This window comes from Pezoporus occidentalis, unplaced genomic scaffold (assembly GCF_034315485.1).
Source record: "Pezoporus occidentalis ecotype Australia unplaced genomic scaffold, CSIRO_AGI_Poc_V1 ctg53, whole genome shotgun sequence".
NCBI classification, from domain to species: Eukaryota; Metazoa; Chordata; class Aves; order Psittaciformes; family Psittacidae; genus Pezoporus; species Pezoporus occidentalis.
In genome coordinates, this window is record NW_026915866.1 from 2,382,310 (window position 1) to 2,397,609 (window position 15,300).

At 45.2% G+C, this 15,300-nt stretch overlaps 2 protein-coding genes across 16 annotated transcripts in view; one reads left to right on the top strand and one right to left on the bottom strand.

Moving 5' to 3' along the window:
- HERC3 (HECT and RLD domain containing E3 ubiquitin protein ligase 3) overlaps positions 1 to 2,367 on the top strand; it is a 49,069-nt gene extending 46,702 nt beyond the window's left edge. For 2 of the 4 annotated variants that reach the window (XM_062637580.1, XM_062637581.1), the window contains one exon: positions 569 to 2,367. In XM_062637580.1, coding sequence (XP_062493564.1) covers positions 569 to 777 — 209 coding nt within the window. In that variant the 3' untranslated portion in view covers positions 778 to 2,367. The remainder of the gene's footprint in view (positions 1 to 568) is intronic. The other 2 variants (XM_062637578.1, XM_062637579.1) reach the window with 2 other exon arrangements.
- A 5,897-nt stretch (positions 2,368 to 8,264) lies between these two features.
- Positions 8,265 to 15,300, bottom strand: part of FAM13A (family with sequence similarity 13 member A) — a 130,109-nt gene continuing 123,073 nt past the window's right edge. For all 12 annotated transcript variants that reach the window (XM_062637585.1, XM_062637590.1, XM_062637586.1 and 9 more), the window contains 3 exons: positions 11,381 to 11,577; positions 10,589 to 10,690; positions 8,265 to 9,593 (listed from right to left, as the gene is read on the bottom strand). In XM_062637585.1, the coding sequence (XP_062493569.1) occupies positions 9,467 to 9,593; positions 10,589 to 10,690; positions 11,381 to 11,577 (426 nt within the window). In that variant the 3' untranslated portion in view covers positions 8,265 to 9,466. The remainder of the gene's footprint in view (positions 9,594 to 10,588; positions 10,691 to 11,380; positions 11,578 to 15,300) is intronic.

Sequence of the window (15,300 nt, forward strand, 5' to 3'; positions counted from 1 at the left end):
ATAGCAGGCCCTGGTGCCCATGCTTCATCTGGTTCCTTCTGCAAGCTGAGCTTTCAGGCACTGCAGCACTCTTGTTAGGAGTAATGGGGCAGTGATAGGGTGTCAGCTAACTGGAGGAGCTAGTGTGTAATGTGTCAGGAAAATGAGACCACATATTGGTGTGACAGGGTAGCAGATACCTCCCCTCCTCATGGTGGTCTCCAGCAAGGAGAACCAACCCTGGTCCCAGTACTGAGGTGCTGTGCCGGGGAGGGGTGGCAGCAGGAAGGGTACCCCCTCTGCCTTTCCCATTGGACAAGCCCTGGCTTTGCTCTGTTTTATCCTGCCTGGGGGTAAGAGGGAGCTTTTAAAGGAAGAGAGGGTACTGTGGGATTTTCCCATCCATGCACCCAGTAGTGGCCTTGCTTCTTGCCTGTGCTCTTCTGCACCTCCCCTGTGAGGCCAGCCATGCCCTGTATGGAGTTCATTCAGCGTTTCAGCCCCTCCAGACAGGGTCCTGCAGTGCAGGTGGGGATGGAGTTTGCCTTCAGGTGCCTGACCTGCCCACCCTTCCCTCTGCTTCTCCCAGTGTTCCTGACGGGCAGTGACCGCATTCCCATCTACGGCATGTCCAGCTTGCGCATCGTCATCCAGTCCACCACCAGTGGGGAGCAGTACCTGCCCGTGGCACATACCTGCTACAACCTCCTGGACCTGCCCAAGTACAGCAGCAAGGAGATTCTCAGTGCCCGGCTGATGCAAGCCATCGACCACTACGAGGGCTTTAGCTTAGCTTGACTCATGTGGGAGAGGCACAGACACTTGGGTATGGAGGAATAAAACAATGGGCTCGGCTTTATTTTTGTAAGGGAATGGATCAGGACCTCTGGGGGGAAGATATAATTAGTAATAATAATAATAATAGATTGAGATGATGCAGTCTCAGCCCGATTCCCCCATCATTTTGTGGGGCTTCAACAGGGAGAGGCTGTTGCTCTGAATTTTCTCATCTGCTGAACAAAATTAGTTCAGTGGGCATTTTTGTTGTTTTCCTCCAACTGGACATCACTGCCCTGACAGCAATTCCTTGTAGTTTGCTTTTATTGCCCCTGCACACACACACTTACCTCTCCTTTTAATCAAGTTTAAATATTTTGATGTTCCTTGCATTTAGGCTATGATGGAAACTGAGGATGAAATAGTGATCTCTTTGAAAAGCTGTGATTCCCCCCCTTTTTTCCTCCCTTTTTAAATGCAAGCTGGTTCTTGCTTGCTTCGAATAGGAATACCCCTTCTGCCCTTTGCTTCTTGGTGTATGGTACTGGGCTGGGATGTCATTTGTGACCCCCAGGGTGGTGTATTAGGGATGCTGTGTCTTTTTGCACCAGGCTCTCTCATGGAGAATGTGGTGGTTGAGGGGGTTGCTTGTTTATCCTCACTTGTCTCAAATTTTGTTTCCAAGCAGTGTCACCTTAAAGAAGCCTCAGACTCCTCTGGAGTGGGGTTTGTGTTCAGGCTTGTGGAAGGACAAACCCTACCTATAGTAACGGGTTTCTCTAAGTCCATCTCTCACGTTGTGTTTGTACCTGGGTAAGTCCACAAGCCAGACTCGTATGCTTTGCCAAGCCCTATTTTTCTACCTGAACAGAGCTGTTATTCCAATGCAAGGTGAGGGGCTGCTCTTACCACTGCCACCTTTCTTCAGGAGTCACCTGTACCTGTACACGTGTGTGAGTGTATGAGGCGTGTATGAGCTCTCCAGTCTCACCAAGTCACAGAAAACAAACAGGCGTGAGATCCACATTAGAGGGATAACCCTAACTGTGGAGACTGGCTTTATTTTTGCAGTTAGGGTCACTTTATGTTGCTGTTGGAGAGGAGTCCTTTCACTTGACAGCTGTTTGGCTGGGTGGCCCTGAAGGACAATCCTTATAAATGAGACTGGAAACGTACAGGAGTCTTGAGCAGGCAAAATCATTACCTAAACCTATGCTGTAAGACTGGAGAGCCTTTATCCTCTCCCCCACCCCAGTCTCACCCTCTATTAAATGAAGTTTGAATGGTTTCCTCCCCCTTTTGCCTCCCCCCACCTCATTTTTCAGGTCTTGATGTAAATCTCATTTTAAGCCTAGGGTGGTTTTGACATTAACTTCTTATTAGGACATAGTATTTATGCACCCTGTTCAATAGACAGTATTGAACTTTGCACCTCGTAACAAAAGGTTTTAGGCTTCTGGGTTTTTTAAGACAAGCTGTGGGTTACACAGAGCCCCTCAGCCTCTTTCTAATGCAGCATTGAGGACAAATATACAATTATATCAAATGTTTATTTTCAATGTGTGTGTACAGAGTACAGTATTATGCAATAAATCTGATGTTTAATTCTGACTGAATGGCTGCCTTTGTGGTGGGAAGCTGTCGCCGCTGACAGAGCAGGAAGAGGAGTTTTATCTTCCTGTCCAGGCTCAACCCATCAGGCATGTCCTCAGTGGAAGAGGAATTGAGGGCAAACCTGAGTCTGTCAATCCCTGTCCTTAATCCCCACATCCTTCATGATGCTCCTTCTTTCCTCACACCTCACAACACTGAAGGCCACCAAGGGTGCTCCAGGGTCCTCTGGCATCTCCTGTCCAGCCCTGCAGGTATAGGCAGGGCGCAGGTTGGGGGCTGCCCTGTTAACCTGGGGAGTCACCACTACCTGCAGCACTGTGGGACAGCATTAGTGTATGCAAGTGTAGTTAATTACTAGTTTAATACAGGACTTCCATCATTTAGGTTTATGGCTTCAGCATTCCTGAGCTTGTGGAGGAAGGGTGCTGGTCTCTTTTGCCTTCAGCCATGCAGGTAAACACACAGGAGCTGGGTAGGATTGATGGGTGTATGTGCATAATCCTGTTCTCTAGGAACACAATAAAGTGTGTATACTTTGTGATGTGTATTGTATAATTGGGTAGTGTCTGCACAGTTTTATAATAGTGTATATAGAATATATATTGTGTTTAGTGTCTTGTGCACATAGTGTATTGCATGTGTTGTATTACTGTAGATGTCTCTGTAATTATGCACAATATGCAGAAGTGTGTATGCTCTTATGCAATATATACATGCAAAGTGTATGCATAGTTATATTTATACCTCATGCACACCTACACATATCTATTTTCCACTAGCAGATGTCAGTCATGTTCAGCTGAGAAGGAGGGGGCTAGGGTGAACTCCCCTTCAGTGTGCACGCTATTATGCACGTGCAGCTCAGGCCCTGCCTTGCACCTCATCCTAGGGCAGTGTTGTACTTGACTCAAGGCAGGCGTGAGTGAAACCACCCTGGCTTCTCCTCTTTACTGTGGCAAGAGGCAGCTCGAGGCCGTGGGGACAAGGGCAGGGTGGTTGCTGCTGCCCAGCCATGGGTGAGCAGAGCTGAGCCACTGGTGGCAGCAAGTGTGACAAACTGTCACCAAACACCTGCACTCAAAATGGGTTTGTTTCCCTGTTTGATACAAAATGTACACATAATGGTTGCTGAGCCATTTACCTTAAAAAACACGCTGTAGATTCATATTAAACTTGATTACATAAATCACATAAAGGGATGCGGGCCCCTGTTTGCTGAAGTTTTTGTAACCGTGTATGGCCTACAAAAGGCTGCTTTTCTACAGCAACTGCAGTCTGAAAAAAAGTGATTATTATGGTTTTTGTCAGACACAGCCCCTTTCCCCCCCACCCTGTACTGGCTTCTGCACTCCAACCAACTGAAATAGCCAGTATACACCGAGTTATTTGCGCAAGTGTATCTTGTGTATTCGTGTATCTGTATTCACATATCTGTGTACTAGGAGATGGTTCACCACCGTATGCAGCTGTGCAAAGGGAGGCACAAAGATCACTCTGAACCCAGAAGCTCCAGCAAGTGTCCAACACAGTGCTGCAAGTGCCAGGAGCGGTTGGTGAGACTCACCTGCCCTCTTGATACCTGGAGACACTGCTCTACGTCCAGCTCCAAGGGCAAGGGCTTCTTACATGGTTTTCCATGAGTTTTCTTACTGTGCGGGCACCAAGGCACATGGGGTGGAGGTGGGCTGGTCACAGCCAAACTGTGTGTCTCACATCGGGCCTTGGATGCTGCACGCTGTGACGGGCACAGGCACCAGCACTTCAGTAAACCCCAAAGGAGAAAGGGGAGATCCTGCTTAGTGCCAGCCTGGGCCACGCACACTTTGCAGCTCTGCGCGTTGCCTCTCGGCCGTAGCTGTGCCAGGCTGTGGCAGTTTCAGTCTTCTATCGTTTCCAAGAAGTGCCCTTTGTCACTTTTTCAGCCGAGGCTGGGCCAACTTCAGCACCCGGGATGTGAAAAACCCCACAGAAATGGTGCCGCGCTGTTGAGCACTATTGCAAACCCAACGGCACCGCTGGCTTTCAGCCGGGCTGGGATTTCACTGACTGCACTTACAGAGAATGGGCTCCCTCGGGTTTTTTCAGCACTTGTCTCTTCAATTTACCCTTTTACAGCTGGAGAACAGCTGTTGTTTGTACTGTTTAAATGTCTGCATGGGCAATCCCCTGCAGAAACAGTGCTGCTCTGACCCTGAACCCCCCAGGTAAGCCCTGTTTACCAGCCTGTTGTCACATTCAGCATTAATACGGCTCGCTCCCTCCTGAGCAAGAATCACAGAGGCAGCAAAGAAAAACAACTGCAGAGGAGTGAGAGGGAGTTAGGTGAGACAGACACAGATTTCCCTCTCTACACACAGATTGTGCAGTCAGAGCAGCGTCACAGAGCACACGGCAAAGGACTGTGAAGAGCTGAGTCCAGCAAGTGCCGGTACACGTACCGAGTTCACGCCTCATCCCAAGGGTCGTCTTCCCGCTGCTGCCAGTGAGGAAGATGGTTAACTCCAGCAGCTACAGGGTTAGGCTCTGGCATGGTCTGTGCACATGAACCACTGCAACGCGTCCCAAAGGCAAATGAATACAGTCGCTTCCCAGCACACAACTGTGAAATCAGCCCAGACATGCAACAAATGCAGGGCCCAGGTTTTGCTCTGGTTCTGCTGATGCTGTTGGTGCTAACAGCATTTGTTCTAGCAACACATGCAGGCGACAGTGCTGGAATAGGCATCCTCTGCCAAACCAGAAGGTGCTTTGTAAGTGCATCCACTGGGATAAAGGGCCTTTTTGCCCTTCAGGAATGTGGTAATGTCCAGAGATAGGCAGGAAGCAAGCCTCCCTTTCCACAGTGTACCCCACACTAACATCACTTGTTACAGTTTCCAAATGTAAAATTAACTTCCCCATCTGCACATAAGCAAGCAAACCCCTCTCCTCTGCCTCGGCTTAGAGAAACCAGTCTTGACCCTAATTCCCTTCCCCACAGCCAGCAGCCCTTGCATTCTCCCTCCAATAGATCTGGGACAGAAACAATGAAGTAAGCTGGAGCACAAGCTAAAGCACAACTCCACAGCCTGTATGTACATGAACCAAACCCACACTGGTTGCCACCAGAAAGGCAAGGGCAAGAACAAAGCCCCAGTATGGCCCTGGTGACTGGCCACCACTTCAGCCTCAGCCCAGGCCAGCAGCAGGCACAGATGACCCCACCAACAGGGATGAGTTTCACCTCCAGGTACCATGGAGAACAGTCACAGGGTACAGCTTGGCTCTCACCTTGGTGGCTTGCTTCAAGCACCAATGAATCGCACAGATTTGCAAACATCTCCAAAGAGGATTCTTACCCTCTGAAACTTGTGCATACCAGGAATAACAACCGATGTCTTAGCAGCATGATTAAAAGATAAGATGCTTTAATTTCATTGCCTTGAACATAAACATCCATTATTTGACTGTTTACTTGGGAGTAAACAGAATAAAACCAAATGCAACTTGTAAGAATAACAAGTTTTCCCTCTATCTTTAATTCTTGCAACCTCATTTTGTCAACAACCCATTCATCATTACCATCATTTAACTGAACCACACTGATTTACAGTACCACAATGTGGTAACACACAGACACACATGTCTGAAATGGCCCCAGTGGATGGGAAGCCCAACAGACCATACTGCCATCCTACAGGAGACAGTCTGTTCTAGCGACATGGAAACAGGTTGTCTTACACTCAACAGCTTATTTATATCACATAAAGTACATTTTTGTACAGTGCTTCACACCTTTTCAAACACAGTCTTGTATTTAATGTCCTCCAGTCAATAGTCACTGATGTTGGCATAGACAAACCATCAAACAAAACACACAGATGTTGACTTAGAGGTGTGTGGCAGGGCAAACATCCTCTCTGGCTATTTGTGGTTAGTGGGGAGTCAAATCATCTGGGGGAGATACAAAGACAACATTCTAGTGCTCAGGCCTCAGAGCCCTCCTCCTGTGCAGGCCTGGGAGAGGGGAGTCACATCATCTGCAAACTCAGGACAGAACATTGAGCATTTGTACGTGTCTTTCCAGGACTCTGAGTTTAAAACTCATTTCTTCTCTACAACAGTCTTTCCTAGCAGCTCCCTTTGCAATCAGGCAGATAGATGATTTTAATTCTTCTTTGCCATAGGGAAAGAATAGTTTAAAAAGAGAGATGGCTAGGTATGGGGTTTTGTTTGTTTTTTTTAATGTACAATCTCAGTTAAGGTTTTGTTTCTTTTAGCTTTCAAAGTTCAAAAATAGAAACTCTCTAAAGTGCATTAATTGTACTTACATTTCATATAAACTATCTGAACTCTAGCAATAGACCATGTAAACAGCGGTAATTGAGCATCAGAAAATGCTACAATCTCATCAGTTTAAAAATAAAATGGACTGTTCCCTACATATTCATTTATCAAGGTTTGTCAGGGGCAGAACCCAGCAAAACAGGTAATTTATCAGTACACAGTGCAAACAGGCTTTAAAAAGTAAGCAGAGAAAACATATTCCTGGGAAACCTTGGCCTGCTGGAAAGATGTACAGCTATGAAAAAGGGCAGAAACTGCTTCTCTTGTCCATATAAAGATGTCCAGGCCCAGATTCAAGCTTTAGTCCACCATCATTCAGCGAAATCCCAAATGAAGACCAGCTTGAGGCACACACTCAAAACCCATGTTTTTGCTTTGCTGAACTGCGCCCGAACAATACAAAACTGAGCCAAAATACCTAAGGTGTCTAGGAAGAGCCAACTGTGATCTCCAAGAGGAAGAGTCCATAAGAGCAGGCTGAAGTACAAAGGCACGGCTCTGATTTCCTGGGCTGCCCTGTGTTCCGACAGGGGTTTACCCTGGTCAGGCTTCCCTTCCAGTCAAACATCTCCAAATGAGGGTTTTGCACCCATCTGTCAGACCAGTTAACACATCCGAAGGCTCAGTGTTGCAGAGGCAGAGCCTCACATCTCTCAGGTGATGGGAACTCAATACCTCTGGAAAGCCAGGCCCTAGGTCAGCACACAAGTCCTCAGGACTCTTTGGAAATACGAAGTTCAGCCTTCACTGATTTTGTATAGAACAGGCAACTCTGCAATCAGTAAAACAAATTAAAACCAAGCAAACAACCTTGGAGCCCCCTTCCTAAGTGCTTTCATTCATAATTAACACACATCGTTGCCTTACCCATCCAGACTAGTAATGGGCATGTACAAACCCACTTGGAGAAGGTTGCCTTTTGAAGGGTTTATGGGATTCTGAAGAGACCAAAACAGCACCAGTTTTGGCAAGGAATTAACACAGCACATACAGCAAGTGGAAGGGGGTGAGTCTGAGTACCACAACCCAAACACATGTATTTATGAGCCCACTTGCACATGTAAAGAAGGAAGGAGGAAAGCTGTTCTGTGAGTCTTCTTTTTGCCTCTTCCAGTATGTGTTGTGTCAGGCCTGGCTACAATGACTGGCACTGTATTTGATCTCAGCCATTTGGCTTCTGCACATTAGCTCCCTCGGGGGTCAATGCCAAAGAAAAAGCGTTACAGAGATGCTCTCTCTGGGACATCAGGGTCAAGCCCTGGCTCAGGGCAGACTGAGTGGATGCAGGCAAGCCTCTGGAGTGAGAAGCGAGCCCAAATGGCCTGGGACTGCAGAACTGTGAGCCCTCAGCTACTTGGTGCATCCCTGACCTTGCCATCTTGCACTCTTTAGGCAGCATCTGTTTGACACAAACGAGGTGTCCAGGACTTTCTGCTCTGAAAGTCAGGGAATTTGTGGCTGCCCCATCCCTGGCAATGTTCAAGGTCAGGTTGGACAGGGCTTGGAGCAACGTGGTCTAGTGGAAGGCTTACCTGCCCATGATCTTTGAGGTCCTTTCCAACCCAAACCATTCTATAATTCTTTATTTCATTCATAAATGAATTTGAAAACATTGAATTGTCAAAACCTACACCTGAGACACGGGCCCTTTTCACAAGCAGAGTGTGGTTCTAGGCTGTTGGTTCCCCACAGTATGCTCTGTGCTGGTATCCCACCTATACACACCAGGAAGAGAAGATCAACCCCTGCTGCCACCGAAACAGTGTCACTGCTGCAGCCCAGAGTCTGATGGTGTACATAAAAGAACAAAATTTATGCTAGCAAGTATGTATGACACCCACATGAACTGTCCAGCTTAGACTCTTCTGTTTGTACCACATGATAAAGCACATGTCCTAATGGGATGAGTCTTCCAGATACTTGACATCTTAAATAACCGATCAGCTACCAAAATCCTAAGGGATTCTGACTTAAAGCTTTTAAAACCTCTTTTCTTCCCAATTGCCCAAACATGGTCATAAAGTTACAGTATCACCTTCCAAGCAGAACAAGCCAGCAAGAGCCTTGCTGCATAGCTCATTTTCTTTGCTATCCAGAGCAGATGTAGGTACTTTCTTCTACTTCAGCTGAATTGGCCATCAAGATAACCCAACTCAAGCCTGGACAAAACTGTGAGTCATACCAGCTCAGGGTGATGACTGGGAGATTCTTGCACCATTTCTCTAGAGCAACAGAAAATGTTGGACTCCAAGCAGTCAGGTCAAAAGTCTGAGCAAATCTTTACTGTAGCTACAAGAGAACAGTCTTGGCACTATCTGGCCTGTGCCTTCACATCAGATCAGTCAGGGCACTTGTCTGTTAAAAGAAAGTAGAAGCTATTTGATGATTTAATCACTATTCATCCTACTGTGCCTCTTGCTATGATATCCTGGGGAGAAAAAAAATAGCATGACTGGCTTTGATACTCTACATATTACAGGATCTGTAAGCAAATCAAAACAGAAGGATCCCTTCAGTGCAGTCACTGAGTGCAGCATCATGTCTCCTACACTGGCAAACTCCATTCTGGGCATTAGGCCTGGAGAAAGAGTGGGCAACAGCAAGTGTAGAGAAAGCCACCTTTCTTCACCCTCCCACCTCTGGGAATGGCCCATCAGTTCCCAGGTTGCTCCTCAGCTCTTCCCAGCCAGGCTCCCACTGCATCCACTTTACGCATTTGTCCATTTGGTGCTCTGTCCTCTTTGTTTACCGGCAAGAATAATCTTTTCCTTTACATGATCTTGGAGCTAATATCTCTTTTACTGATCAGGACCTCCAGCAGCCTCAGCTTGGCCTTAATCTGCTTGTACTCGTTGTATTCTTCAGCCATTGGAGTGCGGTCTTCTTTCTGCACATTCCTATGGGAGTGAAAGCAGATGATGAGAATTTCTGTGAGAGGACATCTTCCCTCAACAGCCTCCCTTTGTCCCCCAACAAGACCTACAAAGCAGCTCCTCTCCTCCACTTCCCTTCAGGGAACAAGAACTAAACTTTTGTCCTTTGAGGGGAACAAAGAAAGAAGAAGGGCAAACAAACAGCTCCAGCATTTTTTGGGATACTTGCACATTGAGGCTGAACACAATCCCATGGTTCCAAATGTAAAACCTTATCCAAAGCATTCCCTGCTTCTCTGGAATCACCAGCCTCCACACAACAGTTAAAAGACCTAGCTGAATGTCAGCCTGCTAGCATGGCAAAACAACATGCAGCTACTCCTGGCTTGGTACCACATCACTTACATGAACATGCATGAAGGGGAAGATGATACCTAATTAGATTTCTCTTAGCTTACATGAAACTTTTAAGTTTTCAATGATTTTACAAGAACCTCTAAGGATGATGGCTGGTGGCAAGAAACTAACAATATCGTTTGAGTATAAATATATTAAAACATTCTATTAATGAGGGGCATTTTCTAAGAACAGTAAAGCCAGCCACAAGAAGAAATGATTGTTAAACTAGTGTCTGAATGCCTCACGGACAAGCAAGAACAGGACACAATCTAAACATACATCATGAGGAAAATCCCCCGGTAGTCTGTCACTGAGAAACTTCCACCACTCCTGTCAGCTGTGCTAGAGGCAGCTGCATTATCACAATCTGTACTTTTGCTTCCCACTGGCTTGTCCCAAGACAGAGTTTTCAAAGAGGCTGTGGTCCCTGAAGTTCCTCGGTGGGGAGGAGAAGGGGAAGTAATCCATATCAATGGGCAACTGTTACAAATGTGGGTAAACCACTGATGAAGCAATATGTAACAGTGAATTTGGGTAACTTTCCATATTTGGAGGTCTTTGTAGCTGCCAAACAGACTGAAAGTGGCTGAAGGACACAGAGACAGCTGAGGAATTATTACCTTCCATTCTGTCGGAAAAAATTATCTTCAAAGTCTCTCAATTTTTTTCTGATCCGCTTTTTCTCCTCCCTGACTTCTTGGAGCTGCTCTAACAGTTCAGGGCTGTTGGGTTTAAATATAAATGGGATCATACATATGTCCACAGTTGTAACAGGAAACACAGAATAAATCTACAAATGTATGGTTGTAGGTATGCCAAGCAATGGAACTGCTCCTCCAAGCAGCTCTGCCAACCTGATGTTACTTGCAACAAAAAGCTCTCTGAATTTACTTCAGCAAAACAGTCACAGACTTAAGCTGAAGCCTCTAAGGAGGTCGAGTGTGAATTTCACAATTCACTGAATGAAACTTACTTGCTGAAGGTGGATCTGAGTTTTGTGACTTTTATAAGATCAAGATCCAACGGTCACAACTTCAGGCTACCCACCTACATGTGTTTGTATCAGACCTAGCTGCTTGAAACTAGCAAAGCTAGTTCAACATGACCTCTCCAAAACCTCAAAAACCTTGTAGAGTACAGGGTTGTTTTCATTATAAGGCTTGCCACTGGTGAAGTGGAGCTACTATTTAGTGCTGGAATCCAAAAGATGCAGAAGTCAAGCATCAGCTTCAGGACAAGGCAGTTTCTTTCCAAACCCTTTCAAATGAAGGTCTATAGCATTTAAAAATAAAGCACAAAAACTTCTGACTCAGATCATAAATGGGAAAAACCAAATCTAGACGCTTTTCTGACAAATGAAATTCTATCTCAGCAAGAAAGAACTTTTAGAGTTGCCTGTGAATTCAACATACATGGATGCTTCATGGAGATTTGAAAGCCCCATATCCTGATTGTTCTTAGATGGCATCTTATCATCCACCGGTGAAACAAAGCCGTCAGCATCATCTTCTAGTTGATCGAAGAAGCTACGCACGTTGAAATCTGTTTTCATGGTAATTGTTAAATCTGGCTTCACATTGCTGTCCTCCTCAGACCCCTCCTCTTCCTCCTACAGAGAGGGACAGAGCACCCCCATAACAGAACAGGTTACTGCTTCCCTTCTCAGAACAGGTACATCCTTTCACCACATGCACTGGGGAACAGGTATGAAAAGAAGTGGATAGGCAGAGCAAGCACTTCAATTGCCAAGCAATACAGACACCAGAAGACCATTAATAAGACACCCTATATCCAAAGCATGTCAGAGAAACTGCAACCACAAACTCTTGGTGGCAACAAAACTGACTGAAAAATATCTGCGGTTCTTAGCAACCTGTTGCTGTGCTTAATTTATGTATTCTGATGTAAATAAAACCACTTACAGCCATTATGCATACTGTATAAAGCATACCAGCCATCTAAGTTTCCCTACAAATACACCTGGCAGCATACAGATTGCCAAATTAAAATGCGAAATATTCTCTCAATAGATGCAGCTCAACAGCTCTCTCTAATGGCTGAATTCAAGACCTCAAATGCCCATACAGTGCTATCAATGAGCTCAGATCAGTGTTTCAATGGTCCAAATGTGGGTTATGATTGACTGTAAAAGCACTGCTGCTGCTAACATGTTCCCAACATCAGGTCTGTACCATTTAGCTGGACTACATCAAAAATTGGAAACACTTTGTCCAGTGTGATTTTCCCGAAGTACAGTGATGAACTGGCTGTATTCAAATCTATAGGCACAAGATTTGAAAGTCCTCACTGCAGCTGGTACTTGTGCTAATTCATAATTCACAGCAGTCTCAAATGTAGGGCTTGCCCTGCAACACTGTCCAGAAATCATTTGGATTGTCAGGAAATAGGGCCCAGTTTTCTCTGACATGCAGAGACATTGCTAGAAGGCAGATTTCAACTTTAACATAAGGAATGAGGCATAAGCATTAGAGGAAGGTAATCAGTGTCAGCATGGACAGTAAGTCTCAAGTATGTACGTAGGTGTATATATTTACTTTACAACTACGTAACTCTAGCCAGGAAGGACCTAAGCACATGCATATCCTTAATAGCTTTTGAGGGCTAGTATCACTGAAGCCTTCAAGCATACGCAAAACCGTATTGCTGTACTGGGACCAAAGAAGCCATTTTCTTTACTTTTTTTTTTCATGTGATTCCTTGTGAATGGTTTAACTATTCTTAAGAGATTGCTTCCATATTTCAAGCAAAACTGGAGAAATTAACATTAGGACCTACCATAGTCCCATTAAATCCTTAAAGTCACTGACTTTTAAACAAAAACATCTACATAAAATCAGTGTTTGCCCAGAATTTTCTTTTTATGTTAAAGCTCTAGGCCATGAAAGTGCAATTCGAACAGGCTGAGAATTACAACCAAGATGGAGGCTTGAAGATTCAAAACAAGATTAGCTGGGGAGAAGTTCTGTGCAATAATAATAATAATAGTAACAGATATAGAGAAGTTTGAATACATCTCAGGAATATCTGCAGGGAACTTGTGAAAGTTAAAGCAATACTCAACATATGATTAGATAAGACCATTTCTCTAAATGTAAATGATATTGTTTAAACAGAAGGCATAAAAACCAGCAGTCACCTACTGTTCTTAAACCCTGCAAACATCTTCAGTCTGTGCTGGAGAGTGGAGACCATATTTACTGGCCCTCGAGCATGCCATCCTGCCCTGTCAGGTAAGAGCAACTCCAGCTACAGTAGGAGAACACTGATCCTGCTGTGGCATGGAGGAAGATTTGCTAAATCAATCTAAGCAGTAAAAATACAATGCTTTGTATTAGGGGAATCTCTCTGGCACCAAAAGAGGAGCTCCTGTGCCCTTTCCTGGGAGAGTAAGTTGCTTCTGCATTCCACTTCTGGAGAGAAAGGAAGCAGTGTGACAAACTGCTCCCAAGGACACATGTGAGGTGTGTTCCCACAGATGCTCATGAGCCCATCTTGCTTGCCTCACTACAGGGAATCAGCACACTGCCCAAGCCAGCAATGATTACTCTGGCCCAGAGCTCAGGAGCGAACCTTCTGCCAATGGAAGCCCATGGGAGGAAAAGAAAGTGTAGAAATTTCACTTGTTTAGACCTCAGTGCCAAAACAGTACATCTTGCTGTCACAAGACCTCTTAAAGCATTTTGCTGTTTAAGGAGTGAATTAAAGGGATTCTTAGCAAGAATCTGAATGGAAACAGCCATCTAAGGCCTTCACTATAAGCAAGTCTCATATGGGAATCCTATTTTAAACCTGCACTGGCATTTACACCTCAAACCAGAACGATCCTCACTGACTAGATCCATCTGGCTTGCACCTGCTTGGATCTTCAAGCAATCACGAGGCATTTAAATTTTCCAGAGTTACAAACATAAAATCTCCAGAGTATCCCATCATCAGCACTCTCAGCAAGCAAGCTTCCCAAGGAATTTTTTTAACACAGACGATATTCAAGATATCGTACCTAGATGTTTGGTAAGGCTTCACCTCAAAGGCTTCACCTCAAATCACCTTTCAAGCTTCTATCCAACTCTCCCAAATGCTTCAAAAAAAAGAGAACCAAAACCCAAAACACCTGGCAGTGAACAGTGTCAGGGGCTCATCAAGACAGGCAGTGCTCTGGCCATAGTAGACCTATGCAGAGGGTAACTTCTGGGGCCTTTTGGCAATTTCCTCTCTTTAGTTCTGAGTGCAGTTCTGTGCTGCCCCATAAAGCTTCACAGTGCCTCAGTTAAGCGTTAAGAGGCATGTAAGCGTAAATGGGCTTAAGGCTGTCACCCTGATCTTCAGTCAGAAATCTCTCAAGGTTTGTATTCTCTGCAGGACACTGCTGAGCTGACACAATGCAGCACCAGCCATACTGGTCAAGGATCATAGTTGATAGCTATAAGTTTTGACTCTGGGTGCAAGCATAGGTGAAAAAGAGAGGACACGCTAATAGAAAAAAATAAACACAAACAGCCCCCACCAGACCTCTATTACAGTTTCAATCCAACAGTTATCTAGAAAACACCAAGAGCTCAGCGGTGATTAACCAGCCTCCAAACAGAAGCTTAACATTTTCAGTCTGCAACCTGCATCTAATGAATACATGCCTTGAGCAGTCCATTAATATCCAATCTACCATAACTGCTTCATAATCAAACCACCTTGGATGTCTAGGTCTGCAGTATTTACACCATTAACCAAACTCTGGCTGGATAACAGAAAAATGACCCAAGTGTGCTGAAGTACTTTTTGTTACTCTTGCAGTGTAACAGGGGAAAAAGCAATTCAGGGCCCAGCTCCATGCTACATGTCCTGGTCAAACACCAGACTTCCCTTCTTCTGAGGGGAAGAAGGACCAATATCACAGCAGTCTTCAGCCACCCAGACTTACTACCCCACAGCAACATGAGAAAGAAACACAACAATCCTGCCATCCAAATCTGACTAAGCATTAACTAACAGAACCAAGCTGTTCTTTCTTCTGTCCTCACGTGACTTGCCCAGAAATACCCTTCACAAGGTGATGACAAAGAGCCCTGGATAAAATAAGCACGTGAATGGTAGTAGGGAAGGATCCCGCAAGTGCCCCAGTTGGTTCCACGTGCGAGTGTTAGTTTTGTGAGAGCTCATTCTTGCCATGGTGCTGTGTGCAAACCGCAGAGCTTTGGAGTGAGAGAGACTACCACAGAACAAGTTAGTGTCATTAAAAGAAAGGAGGGAAGCAAGAAAAAAGCAAGGTACAAAGGGAACTGTGATCTTTTTTCTTAAAGAGCAAAATAAAATCTAT